General features: G+C 37.6%; 1 protein-coding gene across 3 annotated transcripts in view; it reads left to right on the top strand.

Annotated features, from left to right (window-relative positions):
* LOXHD1 (lipoxygenase homology PLAT domains 1) overlaps nucleotides 1–27,858 on the top strand; it is a 2,432,812-nt gene that overhangs the window by 1,133,772 nt on the left and 1,271,182 nt on the right. For all 3 annotated transcript variants that reach the window (XM_044082024.1, XM_044082018.1, XM_044082011.1), the window contains one exon: nucleotides 10,928–11,004. In XM_044082024.1, the coding sequence (XP_043937959.1) occupies nucleotides 10,928–11,004 (77 nt within the window). The remainder of the gene's footprint in view (nucleotides 1–10,927; nucleotides 11,005–27,858) is intronic.

Raw genomic sequence — 27,858 nt, 5'->3', positions numbered from 1 at the left:
CTACAGCTTTGGTGACTGCCTCAAAGAAGTCAATCAGGTTCAGGAGGCATGATCTGCCTTTCACAACCCTGAAATGGGTTGGATCCAGAGTTTGGAGGTTACCAATGTCTTTGTTTATGAGTTCCATGATGATACGTTCCATGGCCTTGCAGACCAGGCTCGTCAGGCTAATAGGTCGATAGTTCCCGGGATCAGTGGTGGCTCCCCCTTTGTGGAGTGTGATAACTGTTGCTGTGTGTCATTCAGTGGGCACAAAGCCTGATGTGAGGCTATTATTGAACATGGTGCTTAAGTGGGGAGCCAGTTCGTTCTGAAGTTCATGTAAAATGCAGCCTGGGATGTTGTCTGGCCCCATGGATGCTGTGTATTTGGCTTTGAGAGTGCATCTTTTACCTGCGTATTGTGATTACAGGGACTCTGCATTCTTCCTGTATAGATATGGGCCCTTTAGGGGGTGAGGGAGGAAGGTAAAGTTAGCACTGAACCTATCTGCCAGTATGTTGGCAATATCAGTTGGTTCTGTAATTTCCATGCTGTTGTGCTGTAACTCAGAGCAGATCTGGGTGTTGCCATCGAGATTCTTGACATAGCTATAGAATGCTTTGTGGTTGTCCTTAGAATTAGTGGTGATTTGTTTTCATAGCTAGCTTTGAAGGATCTTATAAGGGATCTCAGCTTCTTACTGAGGCTGACCAGGGAGCTCCTCCACTCATGGGATTTTACTCTCTTTGCAACAGTTTCTTCCTTCTGTTGTACAGTTTGTTTATGGCAGGGGACCACCAGATTGGCTTCCTTTTTTGGTGGATAGCGTCTTGGTTCTGTTTGGGATAGCACGATCGATGCACTCGTGTAAGTGCTTATAGAGTGCATTTGTGTAGGGGTCAGCAGTTGTAACTGTACTGTCCATCTGCATGGATGTCATGAAGTTCACCACTTCTGTCTTAAGAAGCATGAGAAAACTTCCAGATTGTTGCATCATGCGTATTACTTTGGTGTGTTGACATATTAGTATTAAGGCTGTCTGTAGAGCACTCCACCTGACAATTGAGCAATGGCCACACCTTTCTGTTGATGCAACATTTGGCATCTGGTACAGCTGGGGTTTTGATTGTGATGTAAGTGGAGCTGATTGCACCCAAAACACACGGGAAGTTGGCAGTGGCAAAGAACTACACCAAGACAGTTCTGAGCTCCATGGCTGTTGTTGGGAAGTGGATGTATTCATCCACTTTGTGGACTTTATTGCCAAGAACTGCTGGAGAATTAGATTGGCAGCTGCCTGGGACACCGCTATTGTGTCTCCCATATGTCACTGAAATGTCCCAGAGGCCAATATACCTAGACTCAGGCACACTTTTGTTTCTGCCAGAATGGTTACCCCACAGACTGAGCATACGTGTGGGGTGCAGACGTCCTGCACCAGCTTTCTATCTAATTTGTGTCTATCTATTATTTCCTGGTCAGACAACTGGCTTGGGGTTTTGATTGTGATGTGGGTGGAGCTAATTGCACCAAGGATAGAGGGGAAGTTGGCAGTGGTGTAGAACTGTTGCATGAAAGTTCAGAGCTCCATGCTTGTTGTTGGGAAGTAAATGTATTCATCCACTTTGGGGACATTATTGCCAAGACCTGCATGAGAATTAGATTGGCAGCTGCCTGGGAAACTTCTATTGCAGCTTCCATATGTCACTGAAAAGTCCCAACGGCCAGTATACCTAGACTCAATTCTATTGGGTGCACCCATTGTGTTTTGGAATCTGGCAGACATGCACAGAGTCTGCTGTTATGCTATAGTAAGTAGATAATTATTTAGTCTTGTTTTATTGTCCTTTATGGAATCATGTCCGCCGCTGAAGCACTAATGTCTTCCTTTGGAGTGCTGCACTGTCTGCAACTTTCTTTTGGAATCCAGCACATTCAGTCATTCCATAGGAGCAGATGATATCCACACATTCTTTTTCAAAGGTCAGTAGACAAATCATCCCATAGAATACCAGGATAGTTGAAGTCAGCAGTAGTAAAAGATTGTTTTTATAAACAAGACAATTTTCTATTATACTTAAGTATGCCTAGTGATTTTCACTAGTCATGCTTGGTGTGTTGTAATTTAAAATAAGATCTACACTGCTTTTTTTGTCCTTACCAAATATTCGACCAGTGATGGTTTCATAATCTTCAACTTGCATAAAAAGACAAGGTGGAATGGTCCTACGAATCCATAGTATAACCCTCGACATTGTGCCTTAGACGTTCATACTCATATTTGATATAACCTTTCATGTGATAGTTAACAGAATTCCATGCTTCATTTGTGGCAGTGATTTTAATTGTTCTCTAACTGTTAAATATGCACATTAAATTATTATTATCTTTCCCTGACACTGCACTATAAAACTGGGAAAAAGGCATTCTTGTTATGCACCTTGATGTCAAAGAGGTGCATATCAAGATTTGTTATTCATATTTCAGAGCTGTTTTTGCTACAGGCTAATGCTATAGTATATGCAGTGCCCACCACACAACAGCTCCAGGAAATGGTAATAGCTTTAAAAGCTATAAAACACTTCACATAGCTACACAAAATAAGGCAAGATGAATTGCCATGCTCCAGGCTGTATCATGAACAGCAAACTCATGATTTCATGCTTTCTATCCATATCCAAATCTTTGGACCATACATAAGGATTTATCAGTAAATTGGAACCTTTGTCCTAACACTGAACTCTTGCTTCACCACAGCAGTCCAGCAGGAGCCCTTGTGCTGTACTCCTCTGCTAACCATTGTCTTGGTTCTCTCTACCATCACGCAGGAACAAGACCCAAAGACACAAACTCTTGCACCTGGGGTCGCTGTTGCTTCATCATCTTCAGACAGCAATCCACCCTTTTCCAGGAAAACATCATGACCCCAAATTTAGAAATGCTGTTTTATAACCCATTTACTTCACTCTCAGCAGTGAACCACTCCAGTACACACCAGAGATTACAGCCACTTGAGGCCAAGAGCACATATTCACAATTACAAAACTTAATGGGAGTCTTATACCTAACTTAAAATTATATGACTCTGTACTGAAAATATGTATAATATGCCACAATTATTAGATATACTAAGACCATTAGAATCTACAGTGAACATAGCCAATATCTCCATTAGCCATACTATTTTATTTCCAGTATATCATGTCTCACAAGTCAATTGGTCAGAAAGTCAGCTGCTGTCTTGATGGTTGACCTACTTAGCAGCACCTGATCCTTCCCAACTAACAAATCTATAGGTAATTATGTCACAAACAGAAGTGTAAACAGCACTTTGTTCATATTCACGTAACTTTAAAACAAAAAGAGGTATGGTATAAACATTACTTTGTTAAGCCACATATGCACATTTACAAAGCAACATTTTTAAACACATTTAAATTAGTGTAAAATGGAATTAAAAGACTTAAAACTTTTTATTTTTCATTCTTAACAAATTATGAATAACTTTTGAACTGAACACAATTATATGATGCTGCAAGAATACTTTTTTTTCAAAATTAATATATCTGTAAATTGTGTTTCCCTAATGTTTCCCTTTTATTTTTCAAATGTAAAAAATGTTCATTTCACCATTTTTGACAAACAGATGTGAATAGTAAAATACAAGAATATAGTGCAATATTGTGAATATGAGAATGCTAATTTATTTTATACATTCCCAAAAATACAGAAAAGAATGGCTGTGTGTGTGTGCGTGTGTTACAGAAATATATAGATATAAAAATGTATAATTGTATCTATCTGTGTGTGTGTGTGCGTGTGTGTGCCTGTGTACCGAGACATACACATTGATGGATATATTGTATTTGTGCAAGCATAGACCTTTATTTTAGCATTTTCCCAGATAATTATGTTGCACCTCTGTACAATATTGATTAGCTATTAAAGATTTCTTTTCAGTTCTTTCCACATTACCATTCTCTGTCTCATATCGCCTACTAAGAGGTGATCTCTGTTTGACTTACAAAGCCATGTCTGAAATGCTACATCTAAAGAATGGAATAGACTTCCCCTACATGTCAAACAGAGCACCTCATTGGCCCTCAAGGGAAATAGAACATTCACCCCAGGGATCACTCCGATGGCTCTACTCGACAGAGGCCCCTGGGAACTAAGATTGGGTGGCACAATGCCAGGGTAATCCTATGTGCTAGGCTTGTAAAGGCTCCAGGGCCATTAGCCTAGTACACGCCCATGAACCTATGAACAAGGAACCCAAGAGTTTATGGAGGGAAGGTTCTGGAAAGTTCTGTAATTTTGGAGGAGGGGTGATTTGTTAGTCTATATCAAATAGTCCTTTGAGAAGAGATGGAAAAACACTATAGAGTAAAAGGACAAGAAATAAGAGCTTGTGGCCTAAAAGCAGAAATTGGAAGGAATTTGGAAATCAGACAGGCTAGAGAGGAAGGAGTGGAGAGAGTCTAGGCTAGGACATCGATAATCTAATGACAGTGATCTGAAAATGCATGTAATATTTCAGGCAGGCATAATAAGTCTGCTTAGATTACATTTGAGAGTAAGAATATAAATGATACGGGCAATGTTTGAGAGTACCAATATAAATGATATGGGCAGTGTTTGAGAGTACCAATATAAATGATACGGGCAGTGTTTGAGAGTACCAATATAAATGATACGGGCAGTGTTTGAGAGTACCAATATAAATGATACGGGCAGTGTTTGAGAGTACCAATATAAATGATATGAGCAGTGTTTGAGAGTACCAATATAAATGATACAGGCAGTGTTTGAGAGTACCAATATAAATGATACAGGCAGTGTTTGAGAGTACCAATATAAATGATACAGGCAGTGTGTGAGAGTACCAATATAAATGATACGGGCAGTGTTTGAGAGTACCAATATAAATGGGCAGTGTTTGAGAGTACCAATATAAATGATGCAGTGTTTGAGAGTACCAATATAAGTGATATGAGCAGTGTTTGAGAGTACCAATATAAGTGATATGAGCAGTGTTTGAGAGTACCAATATAAATGATACAGGCAGTGTTTGAGAGTACCAATATAAATGATACGGGCAGTGTTTGAGAGTACCAATATAAATGATACGGGCAGTGTTTGAGAGTACCAATATAAGTGATATGAGCAGTGTTTGAGAGTACCAATATAAGTGATATGAGCAGTGTTTGAGTGTACCAATATAAGTGATATGGGCAGTGTTTGAGAGTACCAATATAAGTGATACGCGCAGTGTTTGAGAGTACCAATATAAGTGATACGGGCGGTGTTTGAGAGTACCAATATAAGTGATATGAGCAGTGTTTGAGAGTACCAATATAAGTGATATGGGCAGTGTTTGAGAGTACCAATATAAGTGATACGAGCAGTGTTTGAGAGTACCAATATAAGTGATACAAGCTGTGTTTGAGAGTACCAATATAAGTGATACGAGCAGTGTTTGAGAGTACCAGTATAAGTGATACGGGCAGTGTTTGAGAGTACCAATATAAATGATACGGGCAGTGTTTGAGAGAACCAATATAAATGATACAGGTAGTTTTTGAGAGTACCAATATAAATGATACAGGCAGTGTTTGAGAGTACCTATATAAATGATACGGGCAGTGTTTCAGAGTACCAATATAAATGATACAGGCAGTGTTTGAGAGTACCAATATAAATGATACGGGCAGTGTTTGAGAGTACCAATATAAATGATACGGGCAGTGTTTGAGAGTACCAATATAAATGATACGGGCAGTGTTTGAGAGTACCAATATAAGTGATATGAGCAGTGTTTGAGAGTACCAATATAAGTGATACGAGCAGTGTTTGAGAGTACCAATATAAATGATACAGGCAGTGTTTGAGAGTACCAATATAAATGATATGGGCAGTGTTTGAGAGTACCAATATAAATGATACGGGCAGTGTTTGAGAGTACCAATATAAGTGATATGAGCAGTGTTTGAGAGTACCAATATAAGTGATACGAGCAGTGTTTGAGTGTACCAATATAAGTGATATGGGCAATGTTTGAGAGTACCAATATAAGTGATACGCGCAGTGTTTGAGAGTACCAATATAAGTGATACGGGCGGTGTTTGAGAGTACCAATATAAGTGATACGAGCAGTGTTTGAGAGTACCAATATAAGTGATATGGGCAGTGTTTGAGAGTACCAATATAAGTGATACGAGCAGTGTTTGAGAGTACCAATATAAGTGATACGAGCTGTGTTTGAGAGTACCAATATAAGTGATACGAGCAGTGTTTGAGAGTACCAATATAAGTGATATGGGCAGTGTTTGAGAGTACCAATATAAGTGATACGAGCAGTGTTTGAGAGTACCAATATAAATGATACGGGCAGTGTTTGAGACTACCAATATAAGTGATACGAGCAGTGTTTGAGAGTACCAATATAAGTGATACGGGCAGTGTTTGAGAGTACCAGTATAAGTGATACGAGCAGTGTTTGAGGGTACCAATATAAGTGATACGAGCAGTGTTTGAGAGTACCAATATAAGTGATACGAGCAGTGTTTGAGAGTACCAATATAAGTGATACGAGCAGTGTCTGAGAGTACCAATATAAGTGATATGAGCAGTGTTTGAGAGTACCAATATAAGTGATATGAGCAGTGTTTGAGAGTACCAATATAAATGATACGGGCAGTGTTTGAGAGTACCAATATAAGCGATACAAGCAGTGTTTGAGAGTACCAATATAAGTGATACGAGCAGTGTTTGAGAGTACCAATCTTAGTGATACAAGCAGTGTTTGAGAGTACCAATATAAATGATACGGGCAGTGTTTGAGAGTACCAATATAAGTGATACGAGCAGTGTTTGAGAGTACCAATATGAGTGATACGAGCAGTGTTTGAGAGTACCAATATAAGTGATATGGGCAGTGTTTGAGAGTACCAATATAAGTGATACGGGCAGTGTTTGAGAGTACCAATATAAGTGATACGAGCAGTGTTTGAGAGTACCAATATAAGTGATACGAGCAGTGTTTGAGAGTACCAATATAAGTGATACGAGCAGTGTTTGAGAGTACCAATATAAATGATACGGGCAGTGTTTGAGAGTACCAATATGAGTGATACGAGCAGTGTTTGAGAGTACCAATATAAGTGATACGAGCAGTGTTTGAGAGTACCAATATAAGTGATATGAGCAGTGTTTGAGAGTACCAATATAAATGATACGGGCAGTGTTTGAGAGTACCAATATAAGTGATACGAGCAGTGTTTGAGAGTACCAATATAAGTGATACGAGCAGTGTTTGAGAGTACCAATATAAGTGATACGAGCAGTGTTTGAGAGTACCAATATAAGTGACAAGAGCAGTGTTTGAGAGTACCAGTATAAGTGATACGAGAAGTGTATGAGAGTACCAATATAAATGATACGGGCAGTGTTTGAGAGTACCAATATAAGTGATACGCGCAGTGTTTGAGAGTACCAATATAAGTGATACGAGCAGTGTTTGAGAGTACCAATATAAGTGATACGAGCAGTGTTTGAGAGTACCAATATAAGTGATAAGGGCAGTGTTTGAGAGTACCAATATAAGTGATACGGGCAGTGTTTGAGAGTACCAATATAAGTGATAAGGGCAGTGTTTGAGAGCACCAATATAAGTGATACGAGCAGTGTTTGAGAGTACCAATATAAGTGGTACGGGCAGTGTTTGAGAGTACCAATATAAGTGATATGGGCAGTGTTTGAGAGTACCAATATAAATGATACGGGCAGTGTTTGAGAGTACCAATATAAGTGATACGAGCAGTGTTTGAGAGTACCAATATAAGTGATACGAGCAGTGTTTGAGAGTACCAATATAAGTGATACGAGCAGTGTTTGAGGGTACCAATATAAGTGATATGAGCAGTGTTTGAGAGTACCAATATAAGTGATACGAGCAGTGTGTAAAGGAAAAAGAAATGAAGTTCAGTATCTCTTTTCTAAATGGTCAAACAGTATTTTCACTTTAACTTCCTTGAGTATTCAGGCATCTAGCCATGTTACACTGGGTAGAAAGTGACTCTTAGTTATTCTGAATAAAAAAAGGACAGGTGCTCTGCCAGACCAGAACCACCATTTTATGCAGGAAAATAAGCATACATGTCCATGTCACTGTGCTATAGTTGCAACCCCACCGCCACAACAAAGTGTCATGAGGTGTAAGAAAAACTGCAAGGTTTTTCATTTGTAAAAGATCTCTTAACCAGTAATCCCCATTCATTTTTTACTGGGACACACAGGGATAGAAAGTAGCTGAAAGGACAATAGCAAATAAAACAGAGAGCAACGATTAGTTTGTCTAGTAGTAGAGAAGTGAATTAAAAAATATGAGAAATGAAGCATTTATGGATGCAGCATAGCTTTATATGATATCACAGACAACCTTTTAAAGATTCCTCGTACCATAATGCAAGTGATGAAGCTTTTGTTTTTTATAGTCGAATAAGGAGTGATTGGTCCAAAGAAAGAGAAATATTATGGAATGGTAACCAGGCTAGTGTATGCAGTGACAGAGTTGATCTGGATCCTAGAGGGATAAGTCAGACATTTTGCACCCAATCCAATAGCTGCTCTGCATTAGAGATATTAAGCCATTAATTTTAAAAATGGTCATCTCCAGGGTTTATTCCTAACCACTGATTCCTGTCTGTCTGTTTAGAGTTTTGCATGCTCTGCATATCTGCTTGGGCCTTTCTGATTACTCTTGGTTTCCTTTCGCCTTTTAAAAACATGATAGTTGACTGGCGATGCAGAATTTCTTGTGTAGAAAGAGAAAGACTAGTTCACTTATCTGGATAACAAACAAACAAATTAATAAAATTTCTCATCCAGAAATAATTTCCTTTTAGTTGTGGAAGGCAGACTATGTTTAAAAACTGGATCTCGACAACAGCATTTACAGGATACAGTACAATTAGTTACATATGAGCTGGAAGCTGGATAGCAATGATTTATCTGTATCTAAGTTAATGAGAACTCTGAAACAAAAGTAACAGTTTTAATGCACGATTGCCTGGTAGCTCAGAGGATTAACTCTACAAGTTGCTAATGAGCTTCATCCTGCAGTCCTGGATTTATATCCAGTGTTATTCATCTGACAATTGTGTGAATATCATTTAACCAAGTAACTTAACCATACAGTTGTTAGTAGGTCATCCAGGAAAGGGCAGTCACGTCTAGGGAGTTTATCTGTTTTAACAAGTAAAATACAGAATGGGTTTACTTGCTCATTTATGATTTATTAATCAAGTTGGTTGCTGACTTAAAAGGCATTTCTGTGCCACAATCCAGACTCAGCTGCACAACCAAGTTCAACAGTAATGAAGTTAGTCAATTACACTGAAATATAGACAGATGCAACTATGCTAAGTTGTCTTAAGTTACAAGGAAATACATAAAATAGTACTAATGGTTACAAAAGCAAATATGCAAGCACAGAGAGCTGCAGTTATTTCTGTGGCAGATAAATAAGCAACTATTATAGTAATTAAAAAGAAAAGGTGCTTACAGTTCTTGGCAAAATGGGGGAAGCAGCAGATAACAAAATTCATCAAGAATACAGCATTGTGATGCAGGATACGCATAATAGGAAATATATCTATTGAAAAAGGAAAAGGTAGACTGAGTAACCAGGGAAGTAAAAAGTAAACCTTGAACTATTACTCATATGACTGAGTGTTGTTGACATATCAGACTAAAAATGAAGGGCATGAAAGAAAATTATTAGTATTATTGGGGATGAGCGGCAGACTGAAGAAAGGCACAGTAACAGTGCTACATCCTTTGTGGGTATTTCTGCTAAGGTCTTAAAACAGAATTAAAAATGCCAGTGAAGTAACCTAGAATGTCCTTCCATTGCTTAGGCTGTCACTGTTTATAAATCTCAGGGTTTGCTGCACAGTCACAGCCTCAAGCTCTCAGAGCTGAACAGAATCATTTGTTCCACAGTGAGCCAACATGAGGCCTGGTGAAATGTTTGTCAGCTCGATCCCATCAGGTATGGCTCTAGATGTGCAGAAGATCTCAACTTTCATTACTTGTACTACATTGAATGAAATAATCCTTGGGTAGTTTTCCCTTTTGTCTTCTTCCTGAAAATAGACTTAGCCTAGCAAGGTTAGTAAAATATATGTACATACACAAATAGCGGTATAGGAAAAAAGAATGTATATAACAAGTTTTATAACTTAGAAATATATTGCTGTGCCAAATAAATGCAAGATGTTTCATTTTGATTTTAATTACATCTGAATGCAAGAACACAATATTTATTACATGTGCAAACTAGTGTCATAATGGCAGTTTATGCAGAGATTTAAAGCTCAGAGCTATTCGCAAACTGCTTCCTGCAGTTCAGGGTACAGGGTTTGATAGTTTCCACTACCATTTGCCTACTATGAGACTAACCTGATCAACAAAGTATAAATAAATAGACCTCCAACCTCCCATGCTTGATCTTTTTGAACCATTTGCTTTTCTGTTTTTTTTTTTTTTTTTTTTTTTTGCAGTAGCCTTGATAAAGCATCATAATCTGAGTAGATGACTGGATAAAAACTGTTGCAACAGCAGATCTCTTAAAATGACCCCCCCTCCCCAAAAATTCACCTAAAAGAAAGTACTTAAATCCTGCACTGAGTTTTTCCATATTTAAGATAATTTTCTGGTGATATAAAATTTATCTTTATTTCTCAAATATAGTTTCAAAATGCAAATTGACAGCTTGTAATCATGATGCTGTTCTGCTATGTCTCTTTCAGGCCATGACTTCTGTTATTTAATAAAATTTATTTTGCCATGAATTGCCTTTACTGCATTTTAGAATCTTCAGATCTTCTGCATCTTCAATCACTGGTTAGTGTAAGAAAATGCTTCTGTTTTATGCCTTCAGGTGGCTCGATAAGAATGAAGATGATGGGCAGATTGTTCGAGAACTGGTGCCTGTTGGTGACACACAGATGCTAACCAGTAAGCAGTTTTTAATTTTTGGTATTTTTCTAAAGACGATACTATAGGTATTAACTCATTAGTAATATAATTTATAAGGAAAGTTATGAACTGGCTTTCATCTCTTGTAATCTTAATAATTTACATTCATGTTCTTTTATTTTAGTCTGATGTGTCAACAGCATTATTATCCCAGTCATATCAGTAATATTTCATGGTTTGCATTTACTTTATAATTAAATGGGCAAACCAGAAACATCAAAATTTTAGGGCATAGCCAGGCATATTCTAGATATGGCAGTATGTGCACTTTTAATATATTTATACTAATAAGCACCCTTAGTTACTTGAGTGCAAACTCTTTAACAGCGCCAACGGTATTGATTGTTTTTGACCATACAATGGCCCTAAGGGGCTGGAACCTGCGTGTTTGCAGTTGCCTATCTTAAGCTGACTTTGTTCCATTAACCTACCCCCAATTCCCATCCACCACCACTGCAAATACATATATTCTTCCTTAAGCTCACCAACTCCATGCCTACAACCAATCATACACATTATAGCTACTCTATTTGCCCTTCCCTGTTATACATATCCATACACCTCATCACCTTTCTTTTGGACCTTCCCAATTCACTCTACTTTTTCTCCACCCCCTACTATTCCATCCACCCACCTCAATTTAAACAACAATACCTTAATTTATTCTACTGATCACACCTTATTAAACATACTTTTCTCTTCTATAACGATATTATGCTGCCTGTTCACTATCTATACTTCTAGTATCTGTTCTTACCCATGCCACATCTTATCACACTCCATTGTTACTCAACATCACTGCCACCTCCTGGACACCACACCTTAATTCTAAATTATCCCCCTCTCACCCTGTTATAGCACAAGCTTATACTCTATCACATCCCATACTTTCTTTAATTACAAATATACCAAAAAAAAAAAACACACACTACACACAAATAATTTAAAGATGAAAACTAAATGTAAAAAAATGATTTCACTACATACACCTTTCATCTAAGATTGCCCCTGATGATGATATGCATCCTAATTCTAAACCCTCTCTACACACTTGCAACTCATCCCCCAGCCACCCCAGTACTCCTCTTCCATTCAACCAAGGTAACTGTCTGCTTTTAATCAACATATATCTTAGGATCGTGTACAATAAATCACCACAGTTACATGCCTATAAAGCCTCGTACACTCCTGATATACTAATAGCCACAGACACCTGGCTAAAATCAGGTAAAACCAGGAACTTCTCCCCCAGGCCACAATATCATTAAAAATGAAATACAGCACATGCTTCTCATATACAATGCTGTTGGTATGGCCATGATATGCAAAAAACATCTAGAAATCACTTCCTACACTCTCACCCACCTCATCTTTCCCAGTGTTGAAATAATTATCTCTCTCTCCTGCAAATCAACAAACACAAGAGCATGTACATCATTGCCATCTATATCCCTCCTGGAAACAACATCCCATTACTAGAAGAAATTCTGTATCAGATCTCTTATTATATCAACAAGGAAACCATTATCGTAGGTGACATTAATATAGACTACCTTCATATGAACTTTGACTCTCCCATTCTCTCTATCACTCACTTTGGTTTTACTCAAATTTTCACGACTGATACTCAGATAAACAAATGTAGTTTTAGGGAGTCTACATTAGACCGGTTCCTCACCAACACATTTAACAAAATTAACACTGATGGCTGCCAACCTGACACAATCAGTGACCATCTACTGACCTTTGCCATGAGACAATCAAATCATGCACATAAATACAATATCTATAATAATGTGCTTATACTTTCCTTCAATAATGACACCTTCATTAGCTACCTCAATAAATACAACTGGTGTATTCTAAAATGCTTACCCCTAAATGACACAGTGACTCACGCTAACAACACATTCCTTAACATATTGAATGAGCTAGCTACCATCAAATCAAACCAAATCAAATCCAGCCCTGCCCCATCGCTCACAAGAGAAACCAGGCAACTCATACTAAACAGACATAAAGCTTGGAAAGCATGGTCTACTGACAAAACACCACAAAAACTGTAATATTTTTGACAGTCTAGGAATCTTTCTAAACAAAAAATAAGATCAGACAAAACTAAATACTTTTCCAAGCTCCAAAACAATTACCAATGTAACCCTAAGCTTTTCTTAACGCCTTCATCCACTACCACCAACAACTCAGTCTTTATAGCTACGCAATTCAATACGCATTTCATACACTCTGTCCTTTCCCTACTTAACAGCTCACCAGCCTCACTATCCCAAACAGTATAATCATGGCCAACATCCTTTCTACCTCTAACCTGTACCTACTTTTGTTTCAAAAAACACCTCATAAAACTAAAAAATTCCACACCAGTTGCTGACAACCTATTGCTAGAATATCTCAGAATCACTGCAGATGCTGTAGCATACCTTGTATCTATAGTCATAAAGTGATCAATTACAGAAAGCTACTTCCCTGCCATCTGGAAAAAGTCTCACATCAAACCACTACACCAAAGAGGAACATCCATTGACCTCTCCAGTTACTGACCTATAGCCATTCTACCTCTAGTCTTCAAAATATTAAAAACATCCATTCATTCACAACTCCTTTTCCATCTTCACAGTAACAGTCTCTTCTTCAACAGTCAACATGGTTTCTGACCTCACCACAGCACCATTACTGCATAAACTCTAATCCTCCATCTTCTCAGACATGTCAAAAGCATTTGACACAGTTTCACACCAATGCCTACTTCATGAACCATTCTGTCTAAGAATCTCCCAATCATTTCTTAACTGGTTCCACGGCTACCTTACCAACAGACACCAGGCTGTAAAATGATAACGAGATCTCTTCCACTTTCTGTCTTTCTCTGTCAGCGTACTTCAGAGATCTATTCTAGGCCCTTTTACTAGTCAAGATATTTGTTAATAATCTTCACAAAGCTACCAAAGAAGCCTCCATAGTACAATATGCAGATGATGCTACGTTCATATGGTCTACACCAAGATGACCTAGGACTCCTTTTCCTCATTTGAAGCTTGGCTAAATGACTACCATCCACTTTTAAATGCTAAAAAAATCAGATTAATGGTGGTTGTACCTAAATCCATGTCAGCACAGAAACAATCCTTCAGCATCACATTAGCAAATAATACCTTAATTGAAACAGTTACAACCATAAAGCTCCTTGGTGTTTTAATTGATAATAACTTTTATTTATTTATTTACTTTACATTTGTTGACCGGGAAAGTCCAACTAGGTTCCACAGAGCCTGTTTTCAGCGGAGGCCCGGGGAGAAATGCTCCACACGCATGTCTTTGGAATGAACCAATTCTTCAACTCATGTATGATCAACACATAATTCAAACCATCAAGAAATCTCACCAAATGTTGGGCTTCCTCTACAGAAATAACATGCTTACTGCCAGTTGACCACTAATAAGGCTATACCATATATGAGGAAACTGGTTTCATATCTTAGAATTTATTTATAAGACCCATCAAGTTATTTTGAATTATTTGCAAAAAATCTAATGGCTTGTTTCCTGTTTTTCTTTAGGTAGATGTCCTTTAAAGCTATTTTCTCTGGTCAAGCAATAGACAATAAGTCTAAAGGACTGGACCTTATCCTCAAAAACTTTTTAGTGAACTAAACTATGCAGACTTATTACAATTCACTTCTCACAGGTTTCACAACCAATTTTTATAATGGAAAAGGCACATTTCATTTAATGCTGATAACAAAAGATCCTTTCTGTTCCAAAAAAATTAATAAAGATCTAAGACATGTATCTTATAAATGTTAATAAGAATAAAGATCAGAACATACTATTATGTCTAAGTAAATAAAATAGCTATTCTTTACTTATTTCTAGAATGTGTATAACATGAATATCCAAAAAGAAGAAAAAAACGTTTAGCTGGATTGTGACTAAGAAGGAGGCTAGAAATGCAGAATGTGCACAGTCTTCTCCTGTAACTGGAGACATTAGGTGATAATACGGAATATTCCGGTGCTCATATGCTTTACTGTAGATTTTTACAAAACATTTAATTCTCTTTTAGCAACTGCCTGAGTAGTCATAATATAGTTACTCATATGGAAATTTCCAGAACTTTAGACACTAAGTAAAGTTATTCTAATTAGGAAATGTTTTAAGGAAATTAAAAGCTAGGAAAGTGTTTGACTTATTGCTGTTCTTAGTGTTAATTATAATATACTAACCATCTGGATATACAGTCATGTTTGAAAGACAAATTTCTGTGCAGCTGTACAATTTCTCAGAAAAAAAGACACATTTAGAGTCTCTGTAAATTTATATAGTCAGTTGTAATGAATGCTTAGAAGATGGCTGAAGACTCATATCTGAATGAGATGGACGTTTGCTTGCTTCATTCTAGGGCAACATTCAGTGCATTAAGCAAAACTTATTTCATTAGGTTCCCAATACACCAAATAATATGTTACTATAATTTACAGAATGTACCAAAGATGCTGGTTCTCAGTTAGTAATCTGTAAACCCTCTAAAAATTTGTAATAAATAAATGGCTATTCCTTATCACATGTATCACATGTTTATTAATAATAACAAAAAAGAAAAACTAATAATAGAACTTATCTATATAAAGATTTGTGGTGTGGGAATTATTAATCAAGCCCTTACATTTATCATCTTATGAATACAAATTGTATCACTTACTCTGAAAATTCTTTGCATCATTATTCTACCATTCTACCTTTTAGAAGATTAAAGACCCTGTGGCTATCAGATCAGTTATGGGAAATCTAAAATGTTATACACATTTCAAAATATCATAACACAACATGAACTCTCTCAAAATTCTAGGAATCAGAATTGCCAGTTCAGTTGAATAAACTTTTAATACCTAACTGAGAAATGTGTACAGGAGAATTTTTGAGTGTTTGAAATATCTAACTAAATTTAGAATAATTAATATTATAAAAATTATAGTTTTCTACTTTCTTCAAAATTTGATTTTTTAGCCTGCAAAGGGATTCTACTATGAAACCTGACAGCACACAGGGTTAAGGCTGTGAGTTGCAGTTCCTGTGGTACAAAGTTTGATTCCCTTCTCTCTCATTTCCTACTGTGAGAACTTGAGTAAGTCACTTAAACAGACATTACTCCTGTTTTGCCCCTGAAAAGGGACTGTGTGTCCAGTGGGACTACCTGGTTAACAAATGGGTATTATTATTAAATGCCAACTTTCTGAAAGCTGATTTGGCAAAAGAACACAAAAAATGTCTGAAATTTAAAATGGTGAAACAATAATTTCATTTTATTTTTGAGGCGGGGGCAAGACCCCCACACCACCAAACTTATATGTACAAACTCCACGGTTGTACCCACTTGAAGAAGGATGAAATCTCCAAAAAAAAGTGAATCATTGCTGAAGCACAGTTAGAAAATCACTACCAGTATGTTTTCTATGGGAAACAACATTCAACTTTATGGTTTTTGTTTTTTTTTTCCCTGTGTGCTGCTGACACTTGAGCAATTTCACCTTAAGTATGTGTAGCAGAGCCTAGGTCTGAAAAGGCGCAAGTCAACTAAGTTAGTGCAATACTGTACAAGTTTGTGTGGGAGCGAGGCTCACCTAGAATAGCATGGAATACTATGTTTACGCGTAAGAGTTTCAAGGGATTACATTTCTACAGCGTTTGTGTTATACAGAAAATCAGATGTTAGAGGATCTCTATATTTAGTAGTTTAACAGCTCAACAAGAGAATATAATAGGCTTTATAATTTGCTGAGTAATAGCCATGCCTCCTCATTTTCCAGAACATTTTGCTGGGGAATGGTTTATATACTCCAAACTGTTAAATGAGCATTAGTTTTTACTATTTGTTTTGCTTTAGATTTGATGATTTTTTCTGATATTGTGTTTCTGTATGTAATCAGATTTTTGTGTGGACTAAACATGTCAGGGGAAGATACTGTTTCCAGTGCCTTTTATTTGTCTGGGTGAAAGCTGACAGGTCTCTGATTGAGTACATATCAGTACATTTAAAGATTTTTGTTCCCTTGCTCTTGAATTTAAGGACCTTTCTGAGGTTTAAAAAGCTCAAGGCACTAATACAAGTGATCTCCACCTCTATCCGCTGCAGAAACATCCACAAACTGCCACAACCATAAGTAACATAGATACCAAATAATGGAGAAACTGAAGAATCTAGGTCTATTTCAACTGACTCCCCACTTTTCCTGATTTAGACAGTGGGATGGTATCTTGTATTACTAGTTTGGCCTCTGCTGAAACAAATGAGATCCCAAAGAAAGACCAGTTTCTAACTGCCCTAGATGGATGCCTATCTTTTATAATTTTCCGATCTACCATTAGAAAGCTTCCTCCAAGAGGATATTCATGTATACTGATGATAGGGGCTCTGGACAGCCCATTGGGTGTCCAAACTTCCTGGCGAATGCCTTCCATTGAAAAAGAGCTTCCATCTATGTTTTTTTTTTCAAGGTAACATCCAAGGGCTGGTCACCTAATCTACTAATATCTGCTCCAGCTCCTGTCATCTTTTATTATAGAACATCTGCCAAGAAATATGTGGTAATATGTGGGACAGCATCAACCTTCAGGTTGGTCAACCTTCCATACTGGGAGCAGCTTTGATAGCAAAGAGAAAAGAACAATGCTCCCTTTTCTGGAGTCAGACTTGAATGATCATGGTCTTGCATATTCAACATGGAGCTCTGTGTCTTTAGACTATAATACAGTGAAGAATCTATATCACTGCTGTCCACACTGCTAAAAGTCTGACTCAGAGAAATAGCAGTCTTATAAGTGTCCATTTTAAACAGGATCAAGAAAATGTTTTACAGCCACTTACTTGAAATGTAGACATTTTGGCAAAGAGAAACAAAGGTGAGTGGTATTTTCTCTGGTATTTCAGTCCATTAAAGATACCTTTAAGATGGCACCCTTGCAATATGACTCCCAACATCCAGCCTCCAGAAAGATGGATTGTTTCACAGAGTGCAACTCACCTGTAAATATTTGTATGAAAAACTAACTGATCATCATTTAAACAGATTGAACTCTACAGTTCCCTACAAAACGGTGTCTACAGGACTGCAATCAGTTTCTCTCATCATTTAAACAGATTGAACTCTACAGTTCCCTACAAAATGGTGTCTACAGGACTGCAATCAGTTTCTCTCATCATTTAAACAGATTGAACTCTACAGTTCCCTACAAAATGGTGTCTACAGGACTGCAATCAGTTTCTCTCATCATTTAAACAGATTGAACTCTACAGTTCCCTACAAAATGGTGTCTACAGGACTGCAATCAGTTTCTCTCATCATTTAAACAGAGTAGGTTGCGCACACAAAAAGCATTTGTTAAGCTTTCACTTACAGTGCTGTGTAATTAAGCAGGTCACTATATTGGTCAGCCATAGGGCTCTTTTTTTCTACTTGAGTGTTTGCCTCTTACCTTATAGCTTTAGGACACCTTAGGAAACCTTGTAAACTGCAATAGGCCCGCTATGTTCGCCCTCGCTATGCTCGGGCTCTCTTCGCTCCCCTCCCTGCCCCCAATTTCCTCCCGCCCCCAGTACCTCTAAATTTATAGTACTATAGCCACTCCCCCACTTTCTAGATCCTATCTGCTTTCATCTGGCATAATTCCACCCACCCCTATTCGTCTACCTACATTTTAATAGCACCTATTAGCTTTCATCTGGCATTCTCCCATCCCCCTTCCAGTACCTTTACCTCACCACTCTATCTTCTGGTGTTGCATCACCAGGTAAACAGTTCCTTAACTCACTATCTGAATCACAGATAATGATGTACTCCTCTTTACTACCCCTCTTGTTCACACCATACCTCCTTACCTTGTATGAAAACCAGTTTCTCACAGAATTTCAGGTCCCAAAAGGCCATACTATCACCCCAGCTGTAAATCCTTCCACCTTCAACCATACTTATAGCACCAGATCCTATCCAACATCTTGTTCAGTCTATCAACGTCTCAGCCCCAGGCACATTAGCTCTAGATACAAACACTACCACAAACTAATAAACAAATTCCTGAAGTTCATCACCAAGTATAGACTCAACCTAATATTTGGTGGTGATATTCACCCCAACCCTGGCCCACTCACCTCAGATACACATACTCCCTCTACTTGCAATCTAAGCTACAAACCTACAGTTAATAGACCAACTAACTCTCTCCTAGCCAGTCATCTCAATATTAGAAGCATTAATAACAAGGTACATGAATTGCATGCACTTCTGGATGCCCACTCCCCTGAGATTCTCTGTTTATCTGAAACCTGGTTAAAACCTAACACTAAAGACAATGAAATGTTACCACCTGGGTACAACATACACAGGCTGGATCGTGCTTCGAGGAAGGGGGGTGGGTTAGCTGTACTCTATAAATCTGAGTTGAATGTCACCATAGATGTAATACAACCACCTCAGATTAATAACTCAGAGATTCTTGCCACCAAATTGCAACTTAATAAAAATAAATGCATTGATATCATCTGTATGTACATTTCCCCGGGTAACAATATATCTACATTTGAAGATATCCTGCACTGGCTATCATGTCACTACCCCCAAGAAACCCTACTACTTGGAGACTTTAACATAGACTGGGGCACCTGTTGCTCTGAATTCCCAACCACCCATATTAACCTGCATGCATTTACACAAATTATATCCACCCCTACCAGGATAGGTAAACCCAACCAAAAAGAAAGTATACTTGACTGGGTACTCATAAATAGTCACCCCCAACTGTACACCTCTGGTACCCTCCTTGATGGTCTAAGCGATCACCTTCTCACATATGTAATTAAGCACAGAACCATTAATTCCCAACAACCCTTACTCAGAAAGGTTAGAAACGATAAAAACTTTGACCCTGCCAAATTCCAACAAGAACTAAACTCATGTAATTGGTCTATTCAAAAACACCTCCCCTTAGAGGAAGCTGTAGCATACTTTAACAACAAATTCCTTGAGATCCTTGATTTGCATGATCCTGTTCGTTCAAAGAGAACCAATGCAAAAACTGTGCCATGGCTTTCTAAAGAGTCTAAACTCAAAATTACCCTTAGAAACAAAGCATGGGCTTTATGGCGTTCTTCTAAAGATCCTCAAGATCACATTAAATACAGGCAATCCAGGAATGACACCAAAAAATCAATTTTACAAGACAAAAAACAACACTACTGTAATTTACAGATAGTAAATCAAAATAACCCTCAGAAGTTTTGTGCAGGTTTAAATATTCTACTACGTCCTGGACAAACTTCAACCCCAATCCCTGCTGCTACTTTTGATAAAACCCCTGAAGATGTTTCTGACAGTTTTAACCAATTCTTTACTGAGACAATTCAAGCCCTAGCTAGCCAGCTACCTCCTAGCTCCCCTGGTCCTGAAAGTAGCACCCCTAGAAACCTACTCGCGTTCAGCTTCCAACCAGTCACCACTTCACTTATCCGTACCTTGATCAAAAAATTAAAACCCACTACACTTTCTGCTGATCAACTCCCTGCCGAGTACCTACAAAAATCAGCTGATGCTATTGCTTACCCCGTCTCGATACTAATCAATCGAACCATAGTAGAAGCTAAAATTCCCACCATCTGGAAAATATCCTATGAAATCCCACTTCAAAAATGAGGCAACTCTACTGAATTCTCCAATTATAGGCCAATAGCTATACTCTCTCCACTTGCAAAGATTATGGAAAAATGTATTCATAGACAACTCATGCACCACCTAATCCAGAATCACCTTATGGCAGACACTCAGCATGGCTTCCGTCCTCATCACAGCACTACTTCAGCCCTCCTAGCCTTTACCAACACCATAAACCATAATCGCAACAATAATTATATATCCTCAGTCCTCTTCTTGGATCTTTCCAAGGCATTCGATATGGTTGATCACCAACTTTTATTCCACACCCTGCAAACATTCTGTCTAGATACTAGAGCCCTTCAATGGTTTCAATCCTACCTGAATGGTCGACAGCAGGCTGTCTTTTGGCAGAACAAACTCTCTAACCTTCTACCTAACACCCTTGGAGTACCACAAGGCTCTATACTAGGGCCCTTGCTGTTCTCCATCTTCATTAATGACCTTTATACTGTCATCCCAAAAGTCAGCTGTATCCAATATGCTGATGACTCTACTCTGATTTGCTCAGCCACATCTCCAGTAGAGTTATGGTCAGCTACCCAGACCACCTTTAACACGATAGAAAACTGGCTTTCTGAACATCGTCTGATCCTAAATCCCAAAAAAACTAAAATGCTGTTATTTTCACCAACACATAGGTCTGCCACTTTCACCTTTACCATAAAATCAAATGATGGCACAATAATCTCCCCTGACTCCTCTACAAAACTATTAGGTGTCATCATAGACAATAATCTAAAATTTGACCTACATGTTAACCAAACTATCAAAACCATCAATAAAAAACTAGGGTCACTTTACAGAATAAAAGCCTTCCTAACCCCTCCAGCTAAAATTGACATAGCTCGTTCTCACCTTCTTTCAGCCCTTCTGTATGCATCCCCTCTACTCTCAAATTTAAACAAGACTGTCCTTAACAAACTCTCAATTTGCTACAACCACATTGCCAGGTTTGCCACTGGGCTGCCTTTTAGGATACTTCATTGCATCAATCTAAATCAGCTTGGGTGGCTTGAACTACCCAGCCTAATCCAGTATAACCAACTGATTATGGCCTATAAAATCCTCTATAATCCGGACAATACTCCTGCACTTAAAAATATTATCACCCCCTATAACAATCCTAGACCACTTCGATCCTCAAACAAACTACTAATTCAGACTAGCAAAATTAGTAACACAGCCGGTGATTCTCTCTTTGCAAACTCTGTAAGTAGATACTGGAACTCTCTTCCAGCTGATATTACCTTACTTTCCATCTTAGGTCAATTTAAAACTACACTCAAACAACATTTGTCACTTAACTGGCTATGTCAATGTATCAAGCCTGGCTAACTCTCTCTAGAATTTGTAAAAATCTGCTAGCCAGTTCACTGTGTAATTTAATTTAATCCTGACTTGTGCTCAGGATTAACTGTAACCTGTGGGACTTGTTTAACTTGCTTACTTATGTAATCTCTGTAAATAGTCTGTTTGTAATATGTATTGATGGTATTATGTAATGCTGTATCTGCTTACCCATGGAGCTTTTCTCCCCGGGCCTCCACTGAAAATGGACATGCATCCAGTTGGACTATCCTGGTCAACAAATGTAAAATAAAAATAAAATAAAATAAAAATCTGATGGTGGGACAACTGGATAGCATTTATGTGGGAAAGAATCCCAGTACTTTTGTGTGGCAATGATAACACATATGAATAGAGTTGAAGTGCAACAACAGGGATAGTTGTATGCAGGCATGGTTATTGATAATTTAACCTTTACCAGATGATGTTCAGTCATTGGATGCCCCAGATGACAACTTGTTGTTTTGGTCCCCATTTTATGAAAGTGTTTAAAAATGTATATGAGAAGAGGAAAACATGACAGAGTCCAAACAGTTATTTGTCCTGCCTGTCTTGATGTACACAGGAGCTAATCTAGAAAGCACAGCCCCTTATGTAGAAAGTCATCTAAAGTTGAGAATTTCAACTAAAAGAAGGCCTTTGAGGAGATCCAAGTCAGAAGAGCAGAGTCAAGAGCAAAAACTGCAAGGTAGGCGGAGGCAAGGTAAGTCGTATCCCTTACAAGATGGCGGCAGATAGTATTGACTATGTTTTCAGTATCACCTTCACTTCCTTCCTCCATCCTCCACTCCATATACTGAAAGAGGAAGAATTCCAAAACATATTTCAGCTTAAACAGAATACATGGCTGCTTAACAAAATAGATGACTTAGAAAACAGGGAAAGGAGAAACAACATAAAGATATTTGGTCTGCCAAAAAATACTGAAGGAGAAGACATTATTTCATTCTTAACCTGTATTCCTGAATTTTTAGACTTGAAAGAGGGACTTTCATTTGGAATTGAAAGGGCACATAGAGCACTGAGGAAACCTGCTTCTAACTCAACAAATACTCTACCTAGATCCATAGTTATAAAATGTATTTAATTTCTGGACAAGGAACTAATATTAAAATCTGCTTGGAGAAAATCACCCTTAAAATATAATCAAAGCCTGATACGGTTTGACAATGATTATTCTTCCAGAATACTAGAACAAAGGAAAAAAGTCTGGCCAATAATAAAACTGTTGAAACAAAACAAAATAAAAACACAGCTGGCCTTTCCAGCCAAGATAAAAATATTTTTTGCCAATGAGATGAGAACCTGTAATGACTTAGAAGAAGCCACTATATTCATCAAAATCAACAACATAGTGTCTATCCCAGAATAAATGGAATGGATGGCCCCTACTCTTAAAAGAATAAAAGAAACAAATCCTAGGACTGATGCTAGAAAGAAGAAACAAAAAACTGATTCCAGGATAGCTGTCCCAAAAAAATAACTCTTACAACTACATCTCTCAAAGTATCAACTGATATGGTACATCACTTGCCATCTGTTCTTATTTAAAAAGGGAGGGTTTCTTAAACAACTGAGAAACAGTAATGATTTATTCAGAATGCTCAAAGAGTCCAATACTTTTTCACAAGCAAAGGTAGTTCAAGATGGGTTACTATTTACATTATATATAAGCCAAACAAAGCAACATATAATACAAACATAGAAGTTTCTATTCCCCTCCTTGAACTCAATGAATACTTATCTTGTTTATTTTTCATTGATATTACTTAAAATTTAAGTAATTAATTAAGTAATTCAACAAGGTACCATTCATCAGAGTTCAGACTCAAATGTAACAAATTAACATCATATATAATAGCAGTAACAGTAGAGTGTTTTTAAAAAAAATGCTGTCATGGAGACTAATGCCTTTGTCAGTTAAAGTATGATTTAAAAATGTCATGTATATCCTGGTCAAATAATAGTAGCAAACTCTTAGTACAAATGTCATCATTATTCTGTCTAAATATAGTTAATATCAATTATGGCAGGTATCACAGCTACGAGTGCTGTTTGTTCAATCCTGATACGGTGTGCATGGATGTAGCCTTGTCTGGCAGCTAGTACAAATGTCAATATTATTCTGTCTAAACATAGTTAATATAAATTATGGCAGGTATCATAGCTTTGAGTGCTGTTTGATTAAGCCTGACATGGTGTGTGTGTGTGTGTATGCAGCTGTGTCTGGCAGCTGTTGTATGTTGCCATTTTCATGTCCGGAAAGCTGTGGGTTGTGGCTTGTGATTGAGATTTACTTATGCTTATGTATTAGGCTGTGTCTGACAGCTATTATAAAGGTCATTATTATTCTGTCTAAACATAGTTAATATCAATTATGGCAGGTATCATAGCTTTGAGTGCTGTTTGATCAGTCCTGATATGGTGTGCGTGGATGCAGCCATGTCTGGCAGCTAGTACAAATGTCATTATTATTCTGTCTAAACATAGTTAATATCAATTATGGCAGGTATCATAGCTTCGAGTGCTGTTTGATTAAGCCTGACATGGTGCGTGTGGATGCAGCTGTGTCTGGCAGCTGTTGTATGTTGCTGTTTTCATCTCCGGGAAGCTGTGGGTTGCAGCTTGTGATCAAGATTTACTGATGGTTGTGTATTAGGAAAAGACATTTGGTGCTTCAGCCTGGATCCAGGGGAATGAGGTAGATAAAACCATGATTTGGGATATTTTTTCAGAGAATAGTTTGTTTATACTTCTGCAGAGTGAGAGGTTGGAAGGCTGGAAGAATGTGTTATCTCTTGTTGTGGCGGCTTGTTGGGAGGTTTTTTTTTTTTTTTTTTTTTTTTTTTTTATTTTTGATCTGTTTGCTGTCCGTTCTTTCCTGGCTGCTGCCTTGCTGAAAGGGAGGGAATTTAGGCTTAAAGTTGCAGTGAAGTGAAGCTTTGCTTCAGGTGCATCGTGAGCCTCTGGTATGCAGTACACAGACACACTAACAGAAACAGACACTCCCAGGTGTCTATGGTAATGGAGACAGAGTGACGATAATGCTTAATGGCCTCCGAGATGATTCTTGGCAATGACGTTTTTGGTTTAAGAAAAAATATATAATAAAAGGGCTCTTTTAAACCACATATTGATGGTCTCCCAACACTTTGTTTAGCTCATTAAGTTGATTCTTGATAAAAAAAATAAATAATAAGTGCAATTTTATATTTAAAATGTATTTTGGTCCAAACACATTAAAGACTTACATAACAGTGCAAGTCTGATTCATTGTGAAAGACTAAAAGCACTTGATCTTGTGCAGTACCCTTTGCAGTGGTCTGGGAGGTGAGCTTGCTTGGATGTGTTGTGCATATGGGTATAGCTGATTCTAGGGCTGTTTGGGGTTGCCAGGAAATGCTAGAGAGTCATCAGATTTCCTTCATGGAAATACCTGTGGGAATAGAAGGTGTGTTGAGTGGTTCACTGGCAGAGTGGCCACTGCATGGAACAAGCTGGTAAAATGGAACAGGAAAAATATTGGTTTGGATATTTTAAGAACATCCTGGAAACACACCACATGAACTAGTGAATGGTATTCTGGCAAAACTGAATGGGCATTGTTGGCCATGCTTGAGGTACTGATATGTGTGTATGTAAGGATGGAATATACTTATAACAAATAATAAACTAGAATAGTCTCATAATTTAAAGTCTATGGACTGTATAAACATGCTTGGAAGGAGCTAATGATAAGAATAAACAGTACAGCTTCTGGTCTCTCAAATAACTAAGCAGCAGGCAAAAAAAAAAAAAACACACACGCACACAATAGTTATTTAATGTATGATTTTAGTAAATCTAGACATAAAATATATAATCGTCATATAAGATGAAGCAGTCTGCTAAAATTAGATATTAAAGACAGGATTTAATAACATGGGCTTGTGTATAATAACACTATTGTCTTTACTACACTGAACATCAAGGGGAAGCATGATGATTTCCTTATATAAATAAATATGCATAGCAAGTCATGTAATTGCTTTAACTTGAATTGTAGTTTTTGTAACCCATCTTGATCATATATAATACTTAAGCGGTTACCGAGGTAACTAATGTTTTATATGACATCAAACTGACAAAGTTGTTCAAGAGAAACAATAGAAGCCTGAACTTGAAATGTCACAGAATGTAACAATCATATTCTGAACAAATAGTATTAAATTGACAATAGACACTCAGTTTAATAACATGGGCTTGTGCATAATAACACTACTGTTTTAACTTGTCATAATTGAAATACACTACACTGAACATCAAGGGGAAGAAGTATGATGATTTTTCATATAAGTAAATGTGCATAACAAGTCATATAATTGCTTTAACTTGAATTGTGGTTTTGTAACCCATCTCGACCATATATAGTACTTAAGCTGTTACCAAGGTAACTAATGTTTTATACATGGCATCAAACTGACAAAGTTGTTCAAGGGAAACAATAGAAGCCTGAACTAGGAATGTCACAGAATGTAACAATCACATTCTGAACAAATAGTATTAAATTGACAATAATCACTCAGTTTAACCTTTGCTGATTATGCAAAATAGAATGTTGCCATTTAAATCTTAAAATGGCAAATTATGAATTTGGAAAGGGAACTTGTAATTATTAATTATTAATCACAATAAGTGAATTTATTGTTTTTAACCTATAATTTCACTCATTTTATAAAAAGAAATGACAGATATGAAAATCCTTATGTTTAGGATATGGGGGGAAGAGGGATGCACTGATAATTAAAATGCACTAACTTTCATCAATGTTCACATAACACAAACTTGATGCTTCAAGTAAGTTAGCAACAAAGTGATTACTTAAATGCTGGTAAATAATGAAATATAACTTCTGATATATCCAATAAAATACATGGTATTATAAACATTGGGTATAAATATTATTACCATCTATATATATTATAGGTTCATAGGTTCATAGGTTGGACTGGGCTATCTACCCAAAGGCATATATTAGCCCAGCCATGATGTGCGGTATTCACCACCCCTTTAGTAATTCCCTAGACCCTTGTAATAGCAGCTAGTACCCTTGGCCCCTATCTAGTAGTGCTGTTGGTGTGATCCCTGGTGTGAACTTTCTGTTACCCAACCACTCATCAAGGTTCCTCTTGAAGAGTGATAGTGAGGGGCTCTGTCTTATGTAGATCGGGACCTTGTTCCATAGTAAGGGAAGTCTCTGTGAAGGGAATCTATCCCTCCAGAATGTTCTATTCATTGTTGTGTTGAGGTTTATATCCCTAGAGCATGTAGCATGAGTAGATCTGGTTTTGCTAAGATGGAGCATGTTCAACAATTCTGGGTTGGACATGGCTCTGTACATTAGACAGAGATCGCCTCTGAGAAAGTGGTATGCAACAGAGAACAGACTTAGCTTTTTCAATCGTGCTGCATAGGGCAACTGTTTGAGGCCAGTAATCCTCTTGGTTAGGTACCTCTGTGGTCTCTCCAGCTGCTGGAGATGTCTAGCCAGGTACATTTCAATTGGTGCAGTGTACTCAATAATGGGACTGATGAGGGAAGAGTACAGGGGCACCATTACATCCTTAGATCTTGATGCAAACCCTTTCGTGATCAGATGGGTCACATAGAAGGATTTTCTAACCACTTTGGCAACATGGTTATCAAAGGAAAGCTGACTATCTACTTGGGTCTCTAGATCCCTAATTTCTTCTTCAGATTTCAGGGGATTACCTCCTATGTTGTAGTT

This window comes from Protopterus annectens, chromosome 1.part1, assembly GCF_019279795.1.
Source record: "Protopterus annectens isolate FY-2018-M chromosome 1.part1, PAN1.0, whole genome shotgun sequence".
NCBI lineage: Eukaryota > Metazoa > Chordata > Ceratodontiformes > Protopteridae > Protopterus > Protopterus annectens.
Note: the sequence above shows the minus strand (reverse complement) of the source record. Positions and strands in the feature narration are given on the sequence as shown.